At 41.9% G+C, this 13,467-nt stretch overlaps 1 protein-coding gene across 1 annotated transcript in view; it reads left to right on the forward strand.

Moving 5' to 3' along the window:
- Window positions 1–13,467, forward strand: part of LOC122563395 (collagen alpha-2(IX) chain-like) — a 123,937-nt gene that overhangs the window by 82,992 nt on the left and 27,478 nt on the right. Inside the window, exons 14-17 of the mRNA XM_043717134.1 lie at window positions 747–800; window positions 1,585–1,638; window positions 6,116–6,169; window positions 9,978–10,031. Of these exons, the coding sequence (XP_043573069.1) occupies window positions 747–800; window positions 1,585–1,638; window positions 6,116–6,169; window positions 9,978–10,031 (216 nt within the window). The remainder of the gene's footprint in view (window positions 1–746; window positions 801–1,584; window positions 1,639–6,115; window positions 6,170–9,977; window positions 10,032–13,467) is intronic.

A 13,467-nucleotide genomic window follows, 5' to 3' on the forward strand; every position in this document is an offset into this window, starting at 1 on the left:
ATCGGTTAGGGGTGTGTGTTTAAGGGATGTTGTTGGGTAGGGTGGATGTTATTAGGTGAGTGTGGCTGTTGGGTGAGATGTTTGCTGAGTTTTGGGTGTTTGTGGGATGTTGAGTATGAGTTGTTGCTTTGGGAGAGTGGGTGGGAAATTGGTGGCTGGCAGAGGGTGTTGGGAGGGTGGTTTGTTGGGTGGGTTTTTCAGTTGTCAGGAAGAGGTAGGTGCTGGGAGGGGTGTTTATTGGATGGAGGGGGTAGCTGTTGTGTTGGATGGGGCAGGTGCAGTTTCAGATTTGCCTAAAAAATCTGTCTTTCGTATCCTTAAAAGACTCATGCAAACTTCAAGCAACTGTAAGAGTTTGCCCTTCAATGCCCTCTAAAAGCCAAAAACATTTCCTAAGCTAAAGGGAATCATTGGACTGAATGCTGTGCTGCTAGTATTTTAGACTGATGCTGCTCAACACTGCAAGGTGAAATTAGTGTGGATCAGATGGGAAAGAGTACCAGATAGCCCATCCATCCATCCTGGATGTACAACCATTACCCTAGGATTTAAGGCTAAACTTTGTGTCCTGGAGCCAGGATGGCCAGGAATCGTGTTCAAATGCATTTTCAGGCAGGCTGTTCAGGAATTCAGGAGCTGGGAGTCCAGCCTGGGTGCAACTGGAGACATTAGATGTGCAGCCAGTGAGGTTGGAGCTCAAATCATCTTGCTTCAAAATGTAATTATTTCTCTTTTTAAATCTTTAGGGCCCTCAGGGTCTTCGAGGATACCCCGGTATGATGGGAGCAAAAGGCGAAAGTGTAAGCAATGTTTCTGAGTATACCTTTTGAGTATTTGATTTGACACATGAGGAGAGAATGGTGGACTTCCTTTAGTTGAGTCTGTCAACAGAGCACAGAAACCTCTTTATCTAGTGTCCTTTCAAAACTACACCAAGAAGTGTGTTAATCTGGATTTGCTTTTAATATTTTTGCAAAGGCATCATGCAACTGGAATGAGACAGTTTATATCATATGGGCATAGGTGGACAGAATTTGGCCCAAATGGAGACCAGGCAGTGGATAGGCATTTAGCTAAGGGTGAACTAAGCATGAAACCGAACCCCATATTGATAATTGGTCAAATATGGGACAGATGTCCTAAAAAGAGTGATCAAGGGGAGCACGGTGGCTCAGTGATCAGTCCTGCTGCCTTGCAGCCCCAGGGAATCAGGTTCGATTCCAACCTCAAGTGACTGTGTGGAGTTTGCACATTCTCCCTGTGTCTTTCCTCTGGGTGCTTTGGTTTCCTCCCACAGTCCAACGATCTGCACGTTAGGTGGTTTGGCCATGCTAAATTGCCCAGTTTCCAAGGATAGATGGATCATCCATGGGGAAAGCAGGGTTACAGGAATGGGGTGGTTCTGGATGGGATGCTCTTCAGAAGGTCAGTATGGACTTGATGGGTACATTGCCTATTTCCACGCTGTAGTGCTTCTGTAATTATGGGACAAGTTCAGATGCTGTTCTCGACCAAACACAGTTGGGTCTTAAGACATGCATTGTTTAAGTACCATTACTGATCTAATGACTTATCTGTCCACAGGGTTCTCGTGGTTACAAGGGCATGGTGGGTCCACCTGGACGAATGGGCCTTCAGGTGAGTGAAACATCAACATTTCTTTCTTTCTCGGCTGCTCACATTTCTTTCCTAACGACCTATTCTTGACTGTTGGAATTAAAAGGGAAATTAGAGGTTGGTGCTTCACCTGCAGTGAGTGGAGCTGGAACTCCTGTATTCTTCACAGATAAACATAGAGCTTGATCCATTAGTTCAATATTGTCTCTATTACAGTCTTTAAAATATGCATTGAGTTTTACCACAGGCAGTCAAACACATCATTCTAATAACACATACAAGGTTAACGGGTCAGTTTTGAAGTAGTGAGCTACATTTACCTACCAACGGCAAATCTTGTGATCGAAGAAACAGAAACCTTGGAGAGAAACTCCTCCAGGGAGAAATAACTTTCAATTAACTTTTCAGGAGTCACATATAAAACCTGACTTGCGAAGCACCATTCTGCAATTAATCTTGAAGTCCGAGAAAGATTTGCAAAATGACGTGTGGCTGTCTTAAAGCAATACAGAAGTACATATTTAAACAAAAGCAGAAGTTGCTGGAGATGCTCAGCGGGTCTGGAAATATCTGTAGAGAGATAGCAGAATAGTACTAAAGAAGGGTGGACTCAAAACGTTAACTCTGCTTTCTGCTCCACAGAATCTGCCAGATATGCTGAGATTCTCCAGCAATTCCTGCTTTTGTTTCAGATTTCCAGCATCCACTATTCTTTGTTTTACTTAAGTACATTTTGAAGTCATGTTCAATTTTCTGTCTCCCAGCTAAGCCATTGGCTGTAGTCCTCAGATACCTTCTTAAACCATTTGGTGAATGAATGCCACTTCATCAGAATGAAAGTTCTTGTGTCACATGATGGAGCACTCCTGTTACTTCTTTGTACCATCTGGCCTACCATGACCAGTGCCACAGAGGAGTTGTCAATAAACAAGTTAATAATCAAGAATGTTACTGCATTCGCATCAGGCTTTCATAAATGTTGCTGCTGTTTGTGTAAGTCACAGTCACAGCCATTTGTCTTGTTTGAAGGCCACTCCGGAAACTTTCCTGTACACTGTGCAAGTGAAGCCTGAATATAGGTATCAATCTCCTACAACTACAGTGTCAGCTTCTGCATGCAGTCATGCTACTCGGCAGATACCATGTAGGTTTCTACAAGAAGGAAGAAAATAAAGTTGCGGGACAATTACTGTATGAAGCATTTCAGTTAAATAGAAGTTAAAGTCTTCATAAAATAAGAAGATTCACAGTCTGCAGTTTTCTCTTAATTTGAGAATTCCTCCTGTTTGAGTATGACCTTGGTCTCATTATCCCCGATGGTTCCTGTGGTGTTTCATGAAAATATAATTCTGGGTATCGTTACAACACAGTGACAGCAAGCCAAACCAAATCAGTATCACGATCACCAGATTCATACAACAATGAAATTAAAATATTTAATGATCCTCGAGCTTGCTGAGTTGTTCCTATCCAGACTTTACAAATAGCAGATCTTGGATACCAAGTTTATAACTTAAACAAAAATTAACAATTTATTATTAAGATTAAATTATTAATTTATTAATAAATATAAATTATTACTATTAGCAGAACACATACATTACAAGGCAATCTGATTAATACCTACAATCTAAGCCAATATTCTTTGAATATAATCCTCCACTGATAAACCAATAGACAGACAGACAGAATTAAAGGATAAACTAAAAAAAATGAATCACCATTTTCCAGTTCAATAACCATGTGAATGTCATGCTTCATGAAATCCTTTGCTTGAATTCCAAAGTTACTAGTTAATTCAGACAGCTTCTGGAGACTTTAACTTATTTCTTATGTAAAGGATTCTTTTCTCAGAACTTTCAACAGTTCAATACTGGAGAATAACTAGAAAGAGCTTTCTAGTCCAGCAGCTTATAAAGCATAAACTGTCTCCCGCCCAAACCTCCAGTTAGAGCCAGTTCATTCTTTGTTTTCTTTGCTTTCTTTTTCAGTATTCTCTGTGGTTGACTGACCGGCACTGACCGTCCTTTGAATAACAAATTCAGCATCCAACCAGCTGCCAGTCTTGGAGCATAACAGCATGTTAATGTCAAATTATTCAGAGTGTTCTTAGAGTAGTAATTAACCTGCATTATCTTTCCAGGCTGATTCCTAACAACAAACATCAGTGTTTTGTCCCCACTTTTTAAAGCAATATACTGATCAACGTTCCAAGATCAATTCTTACCTGTAACTCACAGTTCCAAACCAAAAATGAGAGAAATAAAAGAAAAGTAGTGATGGTCTCAATAGTGTCACACCATTGGTAAGATCAGTTGGCATATCTTCAGTTGTATAGGGAAAGTTGGTTAGCTATGAAATCTCTGTGGAGAAAAATCCAAGGTCTCCTTGTGGAGCTAGATAGACATAAGATTACATGTCATGGAGCAATGGGGAGATAGAGGCATGGTGGCTATTTGGTGGCTTAGTAATCCATTGGCGCAAACCAATGTTCTGGATGCATGGGCTTTACTCCCACCAGGGCAAATGGTGAAATTTGAATGCAATAAAAATCTTGAATTAATAGCTTGTCTAATAGCAACCATTGTTGATTTGTTGTAAAATCCCATCTAGTTAACTAATAGTCTGTAGGGAAGGAAATCTGTCACCTATAGCTGACCTATGTGAAATTCCAGACCCATAGCAATGTGATTGACTCCTAACTGCCTCTAAAATAGCCAAGTGAGCTAATCAGTTCAATGGCACATCCCTTGTAAGAATGAAGGTTGATTTAGTGCTGTCAATTTTACATCGGCCTATTGGGCACAGTTAAGTAATGTGGGTCATTTCGTCACAGGAGAGAGCTGCCTCTCTATATAATTTTGTAAGATAAATCTTCACCACTGCTCATCATGTTGTATAAGTTGTCTAGTAGATTAGCAACTACTGGTAAAGATCTATAGGACTTGCTTGGTAAAGAGAAAAACACTCGGTAATATAACAGAGAGGTTCATGTCTTAAACATTGCATGATAGTAACAACAGTATATATAAGCTCCTTTAATAAGATTGACATTGTTCCAAAGACTATGAGGAAGACCCATGCATTGAGCTCCTATGTTCTTCTCCCACCAGGTCCATATCACATCATCATAGTGGGTGATATTTATGGCACTCTTCAACATTAACACTTACAAATTCTTACACTTCATACAACTTTTAGCACTCATGCAATTCTGGGCCAAAATCCGCAAAAACTGCATAAGTTGGCAAAGAAATTGGAATGATTTGAATTGTTACAACATCCATTTATGTTGATCTTTTCCTTTCCCTCCCACAACTAACTCATATAAAGTTAAATATAACTCGTATAAAGTAACCTTGGAAAGAGACCAGTCCTTTGTGTAATTTTCCAAGGGTGTTTCCCAAGGTTTCACTCTAACCCTGAGTTGCTACTTGCTATGACAACACGAGACTGAGGGAACACCCTCTGGCTTCCTATCAATGGCAATCATTGCCAAAGTGTTTCTAGCCAGAAGGAGCATCAAGCCCATTGCATTACTGTTCGTCTGTCCTCAAGAGATATAGTGCTGCTCCATAGAAACCACCCAACTGAAGGCCTTACACATGAGATGATATTGCAGTGGGCTGCTGTGAGATAAAGGAGTTCTAGATCCATTGTACTTTCCTACAAATGACCATGGGTGCCACATTGGAGGTTTACAAATCATTTCTCATGACAGACTCCAGTTCTACCTTAGCCATCACAAGTCTCTCATTATAACTTCCCAGCAGTCAGATAGGGATTATTCAGAACAGGAAAATCCCAGTGAGCCCAACAGCTCTAACCCATTTCCATGGATGAACTTCACTCACACCAACCTTTTGCCCATATTCCTCAACATTCCCCCCCCACCACCATATCCCTGTATGTCATATATACATCTCTCCAGATCATATAAATCTTTTGAGTTTTACATCACCTATATATCTTCTCTACATTCCCCTCAAACCCTTCGTTCCAAATTAATGACCTCTTGCTATCTTAAACATTGCCTTTTCCATATCCTTCTGCAGTCTCTGGTTCTGTGACTTGATCAACCTTTGGGTGACAATATTCTATTTAATTTTGCCACTAATTGCTATGTTGTTTCCTGAGATTAAGACCTTCACCGTAGGAAACAATTAGCTTGATTCAACCTTTTCCACCCCTTCACAAAAATGAACTGGGTTTCTGTGATGTCTGGGATGCAAGCTGTGATTGGCAAATTCCCATGATAATAGACTGCCTGCTAATGGTGGCGGAGTTCTGTTGTAATCAAAACAACTTAAGAAAAATCTATCAGTCTCAGGAATGTATTAATGAAACAGCATTGATGAGTGACTTTCAGTGAGGCAACAACTGCGGTGAATCATTCTTTATTCATTCTCCAGATTCTTCATCACCATTACACCCAACTGTTGATTTCTGGTCATGTTTATTGTCCTGAATAATGGCACTTCTTTCTTTCTGCTTCCAGGGTAAACAAGGTCCTGAGGGGCCACTTGGAGATTTTGGTGAGAAAGGAGATCGGGTGAGTTATTTCAAGCTTGCACCTTAACCTCCTGGTTTCTGATTTCCAGCATCTGCAGTTCTTTGTATTTTCTTTGCACCTTGTGTAGCTGAATGAAAAGGAAGGAACTTGTACAGCACCTGTTACAACTTTAGCATGTCCCAGAACTACTAAAGTGGTTTGATAGCATCATCAGTGTTGTAACAGAATAAACAAACACTTTGTTGTATAATAGTGATGTCATTCAACACTGTCACAAGTCACTGCATGCCAGCACAACTTGAGAACTGTACAATTTGGCATTCTTGGCTCCAGGGGATGATGGTGACACAGATTTAGGGGAACTCCAGGCATTTAGGGTGGAGCAGTATTATTCACAGGAGACCCAGAATCTGAGAGCAATGCCCCAATTTGGCAACTCTCTGTGCCATTTGTAGAGGACAGTGGTAAGGAGCATTAATTGACCAAAACACAGAGGTTCCGAGATTCTATACTGCCTGGGTTTCCAACAGTGGGTAAACCACCCAGATTGCTACACAACAGTTTAATGGTCAGTGGGCTTCAGCCAACTCTGAGAGATACTGGCCATTCTCCCAGTAGTGTTATCAGGAACAATGGTCACTGCTGGGACTGCATCTATTTCCTAACAAAGGTCACTATGGAGATTACCCCCCTAGGGTGAATTGAGGGTACTACAGTCAGGCTGATACACTGCTATGAGAAGAGCAAAAGGGGTGGGTTGGGGGCATGAGTGGTGAAGGTGGGGTAGGAGGCACAATATGACCTAGTAGAAGAAGGTTTGGTGATGGTTGTGGGACTGTAATGATTAGATTCCCTACATTATGGAAACAGGCCCTTCGGCCCAACAAGTCCACACCGACCCTCCGAAGAGTAACCCACCCAGACTCATTTCCCTACATTTGCCCTTAATTAAAGCACCTAACACTATGGGCAATTCACCTGACCTGCACATCTTTGGACTGTGGGAGCAAACCGGAGCACCCGGAGGAAATCCACACAGACACTGGGAGAATGTGCAAGCTCCACACAGACAGTCGTCGGAGGTGGGAATTGAACCTGGGTCCCTGGCGCTGTGAGGCAGCAGTGCAACCCTAAAGGAAGTACCCTTTCCTTGCCTTCTATCAACCTGAACGATGAAAGCATTTGGTATTCACATTTGATGCTGGCCGCTACCCGCCATTGGAAAATGTTATGGTGTGGATGGCTATGTAATGGTAAGCATGTTCATGGCTTTGTGCCCAATTACGATGCAGCCTGTGTGCTAGGCCCTCCACCTGCACCTGCAACCCCCAGACTGCAAAATTTAGACCAAATGTTAAAATCCCAATATGGTAGTTGGGTAGGTTAAAATCAATCAATTAAATTAACCTAAGATGAAAAGCTAGGTTGAATAGTGGTGACTATGAAATCTATTGGATTGGCATGAAACCCACACAAATATACTATGAGGAAAGAAACTTGCTGTCCTTACCCAGTCTGGCTGATGTCTGAAGGTGTACTGCCAGCAATGCGGCCTATTTTTAACTGCCCTATGTAATGTCTGAGGAAAATTCTTTGTTCTATCACAACTCAACAGAAAATTTAATAAAGAATAAAACTTAATTAACCATCTAGCAGTGGGCTAGTCACCAAACATGGCAAAGACACATCTAGCCCTGTCCTTACTAATGTCTAGAGGCTAGTACCAAAATTGGGAGACCTGTCTGACAGACTAGTCAAGCAACAGCCTGACACTGGTGCTGTGAGGCAGCAGTGCTAACCACTGAGCCACCATGCCGGCCTGTGGCTGAGGGACTTCAATGACCATCAGATGAGTGGCTCAGTAGCACCACCACTGACAGAGCTCCGACGGACATATTGGCCAGACTGGCCCTGTGGCAGGTGGTGAGGGCACCAACAGAGACGACAAACCTACTGGACCTTGTCCTCACTAATTTACTTCTCACATGTACATCTGACTGAGTGACCTTGTGGAAACAAAGTCCTGCCTTCACAATGTAGATATTCTCCATGTGGCTCGAACACAGTGCTAAATGAAAGAGATTGCAAAAAGGTGTAGCAATTCAGAACTGAACTTTCATGAAGCACAGTGGACCATTAGCATCAGCAAGAATTGTATTCAAGCACAATCTGTAATGTCATAACCCTGCATATCCCCACTCTATATTACTATCAAGCCAGCGTTCAACCCTGGTTCAGTTAAGAGCATAGCAGGACATGTTGGGAGCATCACCAGGCATATCTGAAGGTGAGGTGTCAACCTGTTGAAGCTGCAACTCAGAACTACTTGTTTGCTGAACAGCAGAATTAAAGGTAATAGACAGGCTGAAGGGATCCCACAAACAGCAGATCAGATCTAAACTCTGCATTTCCCAGTTGGGAATGGTGGTGAATAATTGAATGGTTGACCAGAAGACGAGGAGGCTGAACAACTATCCTCATTCTGACTGTTGGGGAACCCAGCAAAAGACAAGGCTGAACCATTTGTATCAATCTTTAACAAGGAGTGTTCAGAGAATGATTCTGGGGGTTTACATTGACCAGAAACATAACTGAACCATCCATGTATACGCTGTGGCTACAACAGCAGGGCAGAGATTCTGGGTAACATGTTTCACACCTTAGTACTGACCACTGCACCCACCACCCATCTCCCACCACCATACTCACCAATGCCTCTTCACCTTTTGGAAGGCACAAATCGAGAGTGTGATGGAATACTTTGCACTCTTTTGGATTAAGGCTGCTCCAATAACATCGAAAGATTTGACATCATCCAGGATATAGCACTTCACTTGATCAGCATTCATCCGTCACTCCACCGTTTTCAACATACACTCCCTGTACGAAGGACACGCCATGACCGCAGCCTGTACAAATACAGTGTAGCAATATATCAAGCCTCCTTTGATATTCAAAACACATAAGCACTACTATCTGCAAGAACAAGGGTGGCAGATACTTGGAAACACCCCTTTCTGCAGGTTTCCCTCTAAGCTGTACACCATTCTGACTGTATCTTAGTGTTACTGTGTCAAAATCCTGGAATTCCCTTCTTAACAGCATTGTGGGTGTACGTACACTATGTGAACCCTACGTAGATTAGAAAAATGGATTATCAAAATCTCCTTAAGTGCAGTTTGGAAAGGGCAACAAATACCAACCTTGTTAGCAATGTTCATCTCCCAGGTACAAATAGGAAAAAAATGATGCAGCATTGGAAAACCTGATTGGATGGGCAGGAGGAAGAGTCTTGACTTTTGCATGCCACTGTGTCCAGCAGATGTTTTGATTCAAGATAGTTTTCCAAGTATAGCTCCGAGTTCTATTTCCCACACCTCAAACATTGGAGTAGGCAGGTTTATCCAATACTTAAATGCACAGAACCCGATCTATAAAGATCACAATCAGATTGAAACAATTAGCTGAGTAAGAAGGTATGTCAACTGTAGTGTAATTTTCTTCTAAGAGTTAACCCTCATAATCAGAGTCGACATGTGTTTGTAAGAACTGTGGACCTTGGTTCTTAGTGTAGATCACTTAGTAATCCAGGTTCTCAGACCTACACAACTGTTTGAATGTAGACCCATTCTGGGAGTGAAGAATTGCTTCCATTTACAGTACGCTGCACATCGACATTAATGTGCATAATGAAGGCTGTGTCTGTGCTGCTATTGCTTCTCAGCTATGCTTTAGAGTGTGCATCACATCCTTTTCCTGCCTGGGAAATGTATACAGGTGGATATGTTCTTTAGTTGCTCAGCCCTTCACTCATTGCTTGATGTCTGACTGTCCTATCACTTTGCAGGGAGTACGAGGGCAAAGAGGACGCCAAGGTCTAACTGGACTGAAGGGTCAAAATGTAAGTTGTATTTTAATTAATGAATAAAAACAATCAGCTCACAATTGGGTGTGAATGCCACCAGCCAGTGCACTGTTTTGCCCGAATTGCCCAGGTTTATTTGTCACTTGTGCATTTGAGTTGACATGCAATTGAATTGTCCAGAGTTCCTCTGGGTTTCCATCTCAAACCTATATAGAAGTTCCTGATCTTGGCCAGGAGCTGACTGGGGTGTTGTACGGTGGTGTATCTGCTCCTGATAATTAGCACTAGATAGTTTCTGATGTTGAATGGAGGCCTGAATCAGGCTACACAGCAAAGCCTAATATAGCTGAATATTTCACTGATGCGCACTGACGTGTAAGTGGCTGTTTGGATGAAGTAGCACAGGATTACTGGGAACTGTCAAATCGACAAAACAGGGGAGCAAGGGGGAGCCATCAGTCTCTCCATCCATTTAACTAGGTCTCCACTAACTCTGTTTACCTGCCTTACTTTCATAAAATTTGTGCTGACAAAAACTGATCAGTCTGAATTTTGAAATTTTCACCAGCTTTTTACGGAGAGAGTTTCTGACCTTGATGATGTGCTTCCTGACACCATCCCTGAACTTCTTGGGTTTGAAGATTGTGCCCCTTGTTTTTGACTTCTCAACTTGAGACAATAGCTTCGCTCTATCTGTCCACCCCATCAAATCACAGAGATGTACAACATGGAAACAGACCCTTCTGTCAAACTTGTCCATGCTGACAAAATCTCCTATATAAATCGAGTCCCATTTGCCAGCATTTGGTCCATAACCCTCTAAACCCTTCCTAATCATATACCCTCCAGATGCCTTTTAAATGTTGTAATTGTACCAGCCCCTACCACTTCCTCTGGTAGCTCTTTCCATACATGCACCACCCTCTGCAAGAAAAAGTTGCCCTTTAGGTTCCTTTTAAATCTTTCCCTTCTCACCTTAAACCTAGGTCCTCTAGTTTTGGACTCCACCTTGTCTCTTTACCCTGTCCATGCCCCTCATGACTTTATAAACCTGTTTAAAATCGCTCCTCAACCGCTGATGCTCCAGGGAACATAGCCTCAGCCTATTCAGCCTCTCCCTGTAACTCAGACCTTTCATCCTTGGCAACATCCTTGTAATTCTTTTCTGAATCCTTTCAAATTTCACAACATCCTTTCTATAGCAAGGAGACCAGGATTTCACACAGTATTCAAAAGTGGCCTAAAATCAATGTCTTGTAGAGCCACAACATGACCTCCCATCTCCTATACTCAATGCTCTGACCAACAAAGGAAAGCGTACCAAACGCCGCCTTCACTATCCTGTCTACTTGCAACTCCATTTTCTCTTTGTTCAGCATCACTCCCCTAACCTTTTTATCTTGCTAAACAACTCAAAGATCTGGCCTAATGATGACCATGTAACCACGGTCAATTGTCATAAAATCCATCAGAGTTGCTAATGTACTGTAGGGAAGGAAACCTGCTGCCTTTAACTGGTCTGGCCTACGCATAACTCCAGCCCCACAGCATTGCGGTTATCCTCTGAGCAAGAAGGTAATGGGTAATAAATGCAGGCTTGGCCAGGGGCGCTCACATCCCATGAATGAATGAAAACATGTTCACCCTTTTTTACATACAAGGGAATGGAGGGCTGGGGTTAAAATCTACTTCACTTTCCGTTGAAAGAAAGGAACAATTTCACTGCCATGATGCAAGAACAGAACATCATGTGTGATTAACAGCAGGACCCTCAGGAGCTTAATTTTTTCAACAAGACATTTTCTTCTAAACACTGTCAACTTCAATCTATGAAGTTAAAAATGATGACTTTTTAAAAATCTTGACTTTTTTTAGAAAGTTAAAATTTACTCCCCAAATATTGAGTAGCTATTTATTACTATTAACATGCTTGTGGCAAGTAAAAGAAACAAGCTGTGCCATGTATTTCACAAGCCAATAGCTATAATTGTCATTTACACAATATTCAAAGTTGAGATTGGAGTAGAGAAAAAAAAAGGTTGAACTTTTATTCAACCTGTCATCATGATTTAGTAGTTTAGTCCTGGGATCATTCTGGGGAATTTGTGCTCCACTCCCTCCTTGTCCAATAACTCCTCCCTCAGAACTGGTTCTTAGGCTGAACACAGTGCTTTAAATGGATGAAAGAATTTCCTCCGTAAAGGCGTTGTGGGTTAACCCATAGCAGGTGGACTGCAGCGATTCAAGAAGGCAGTTCACCACCACCTCCTCAAGGGCAACTAGGGATGGGTAATAAATGCTGCCCCAGTCAGGGACGTTCACGTCCCACAAATGAATAAATAGAAACAAAGACCCTAGATATAGAACATAGAAAAATACAACGCAGTACAGGCCCTTTGGCCCTCGATGTTGCGCAGATCCAAGCCCACCTAACCTACACCAGCCCACTATCCTCCATATGCCTATCCAATGCCCGCTTAAATGCCCATAAAGAGGGAGAGTCCACCACTGCTACTGGCAGGGCATTCCATGAACTCACGACTCGCTGAGTAAAGAACCTACCCCTAACATCTGTCCCCTTAATTTAAAGCTATGACCCCTTGTAATAGCTGACTCCATACGTGGAAAAAGGTTCTCACGGCCAACCCTATCTAAACCCCTAATCATCTTGTAAAAGGGACCTAAGGGGCAACTTTTTCATGTAAAGGGTGGTAGATGTATGGAATGAGCTGCCAGAGGAAGTGGTGGAGGCTGGTACAATTACAACATTTAAAAGGTATCTGGATATGTACATGAATAGTTTAGACGGATATGGGCCAAATTCTGGCAAATGAGACTAGATTAATTTAAGATGTCTGGTCGGCATGGATGAGTCGGCGTGGGCAAAACCGTGGAAAATGGAGTACAGTATGGGTAATTGTGAACTTATCCACTTTGGCAGGAAGTAGAAAAGCAGTATATTGGTTAAATAGAGACTGCAGAATATAATGGTGCAGAGGTATCTTGGTGTCCTGGTACGCAAATCACGTAAAGTTATTATGCAGTCACAAAAAGTAATTCTGCTGACTTCTTAACTATATATTCCACTTGCTCCTCCTTCCCACTAATAGCAATATAAAACCCACCATAATCCAGCCCCTTCAGTTCTGAAAAAAAGTCATATTAGACTCAAAATGTTAACTCTGTTTCTTGCTCCACAGATGCTGCCAGATCTGTTGAGCTTCTCCAGCATTTTCTGTCTTAATTTCAGAATTTTGAATTCCAGAAATGCAGTATTATGCATTTATATGTTTAGTCTGTGTTGATTTTCGTTTGTTTATTACAATAAAAGTCTTAAAACTTAAAATCTTGTGTGATTCCTTTACGTTGGTCGCTGGCAATTCAAAGATTTCTTTTAAGTTATATTTCTCTACAGTGATTGTAATACTTCAGCATAGCATTGGAAAACTTGGGGGCTTGTTTCTATATTCAG

The sequence above is a fragment of the Chiloscyllium plagiosum genome, chromosome 27 (assembly GCF_004010195.1).
Source record: "Chiloscyllium plagiosum isolate BGI_BamShark_2017 chromosome 27, ASM401019v2, whole genome shotgun sequence".
Lineage (NCBI taxonomy): Eukaryota > Metazoa > Chordata > Chondrichthyes > Orectolobiformes > Hemiscylliidae > Chiloscyllium > Chiloscyllium plagiosum.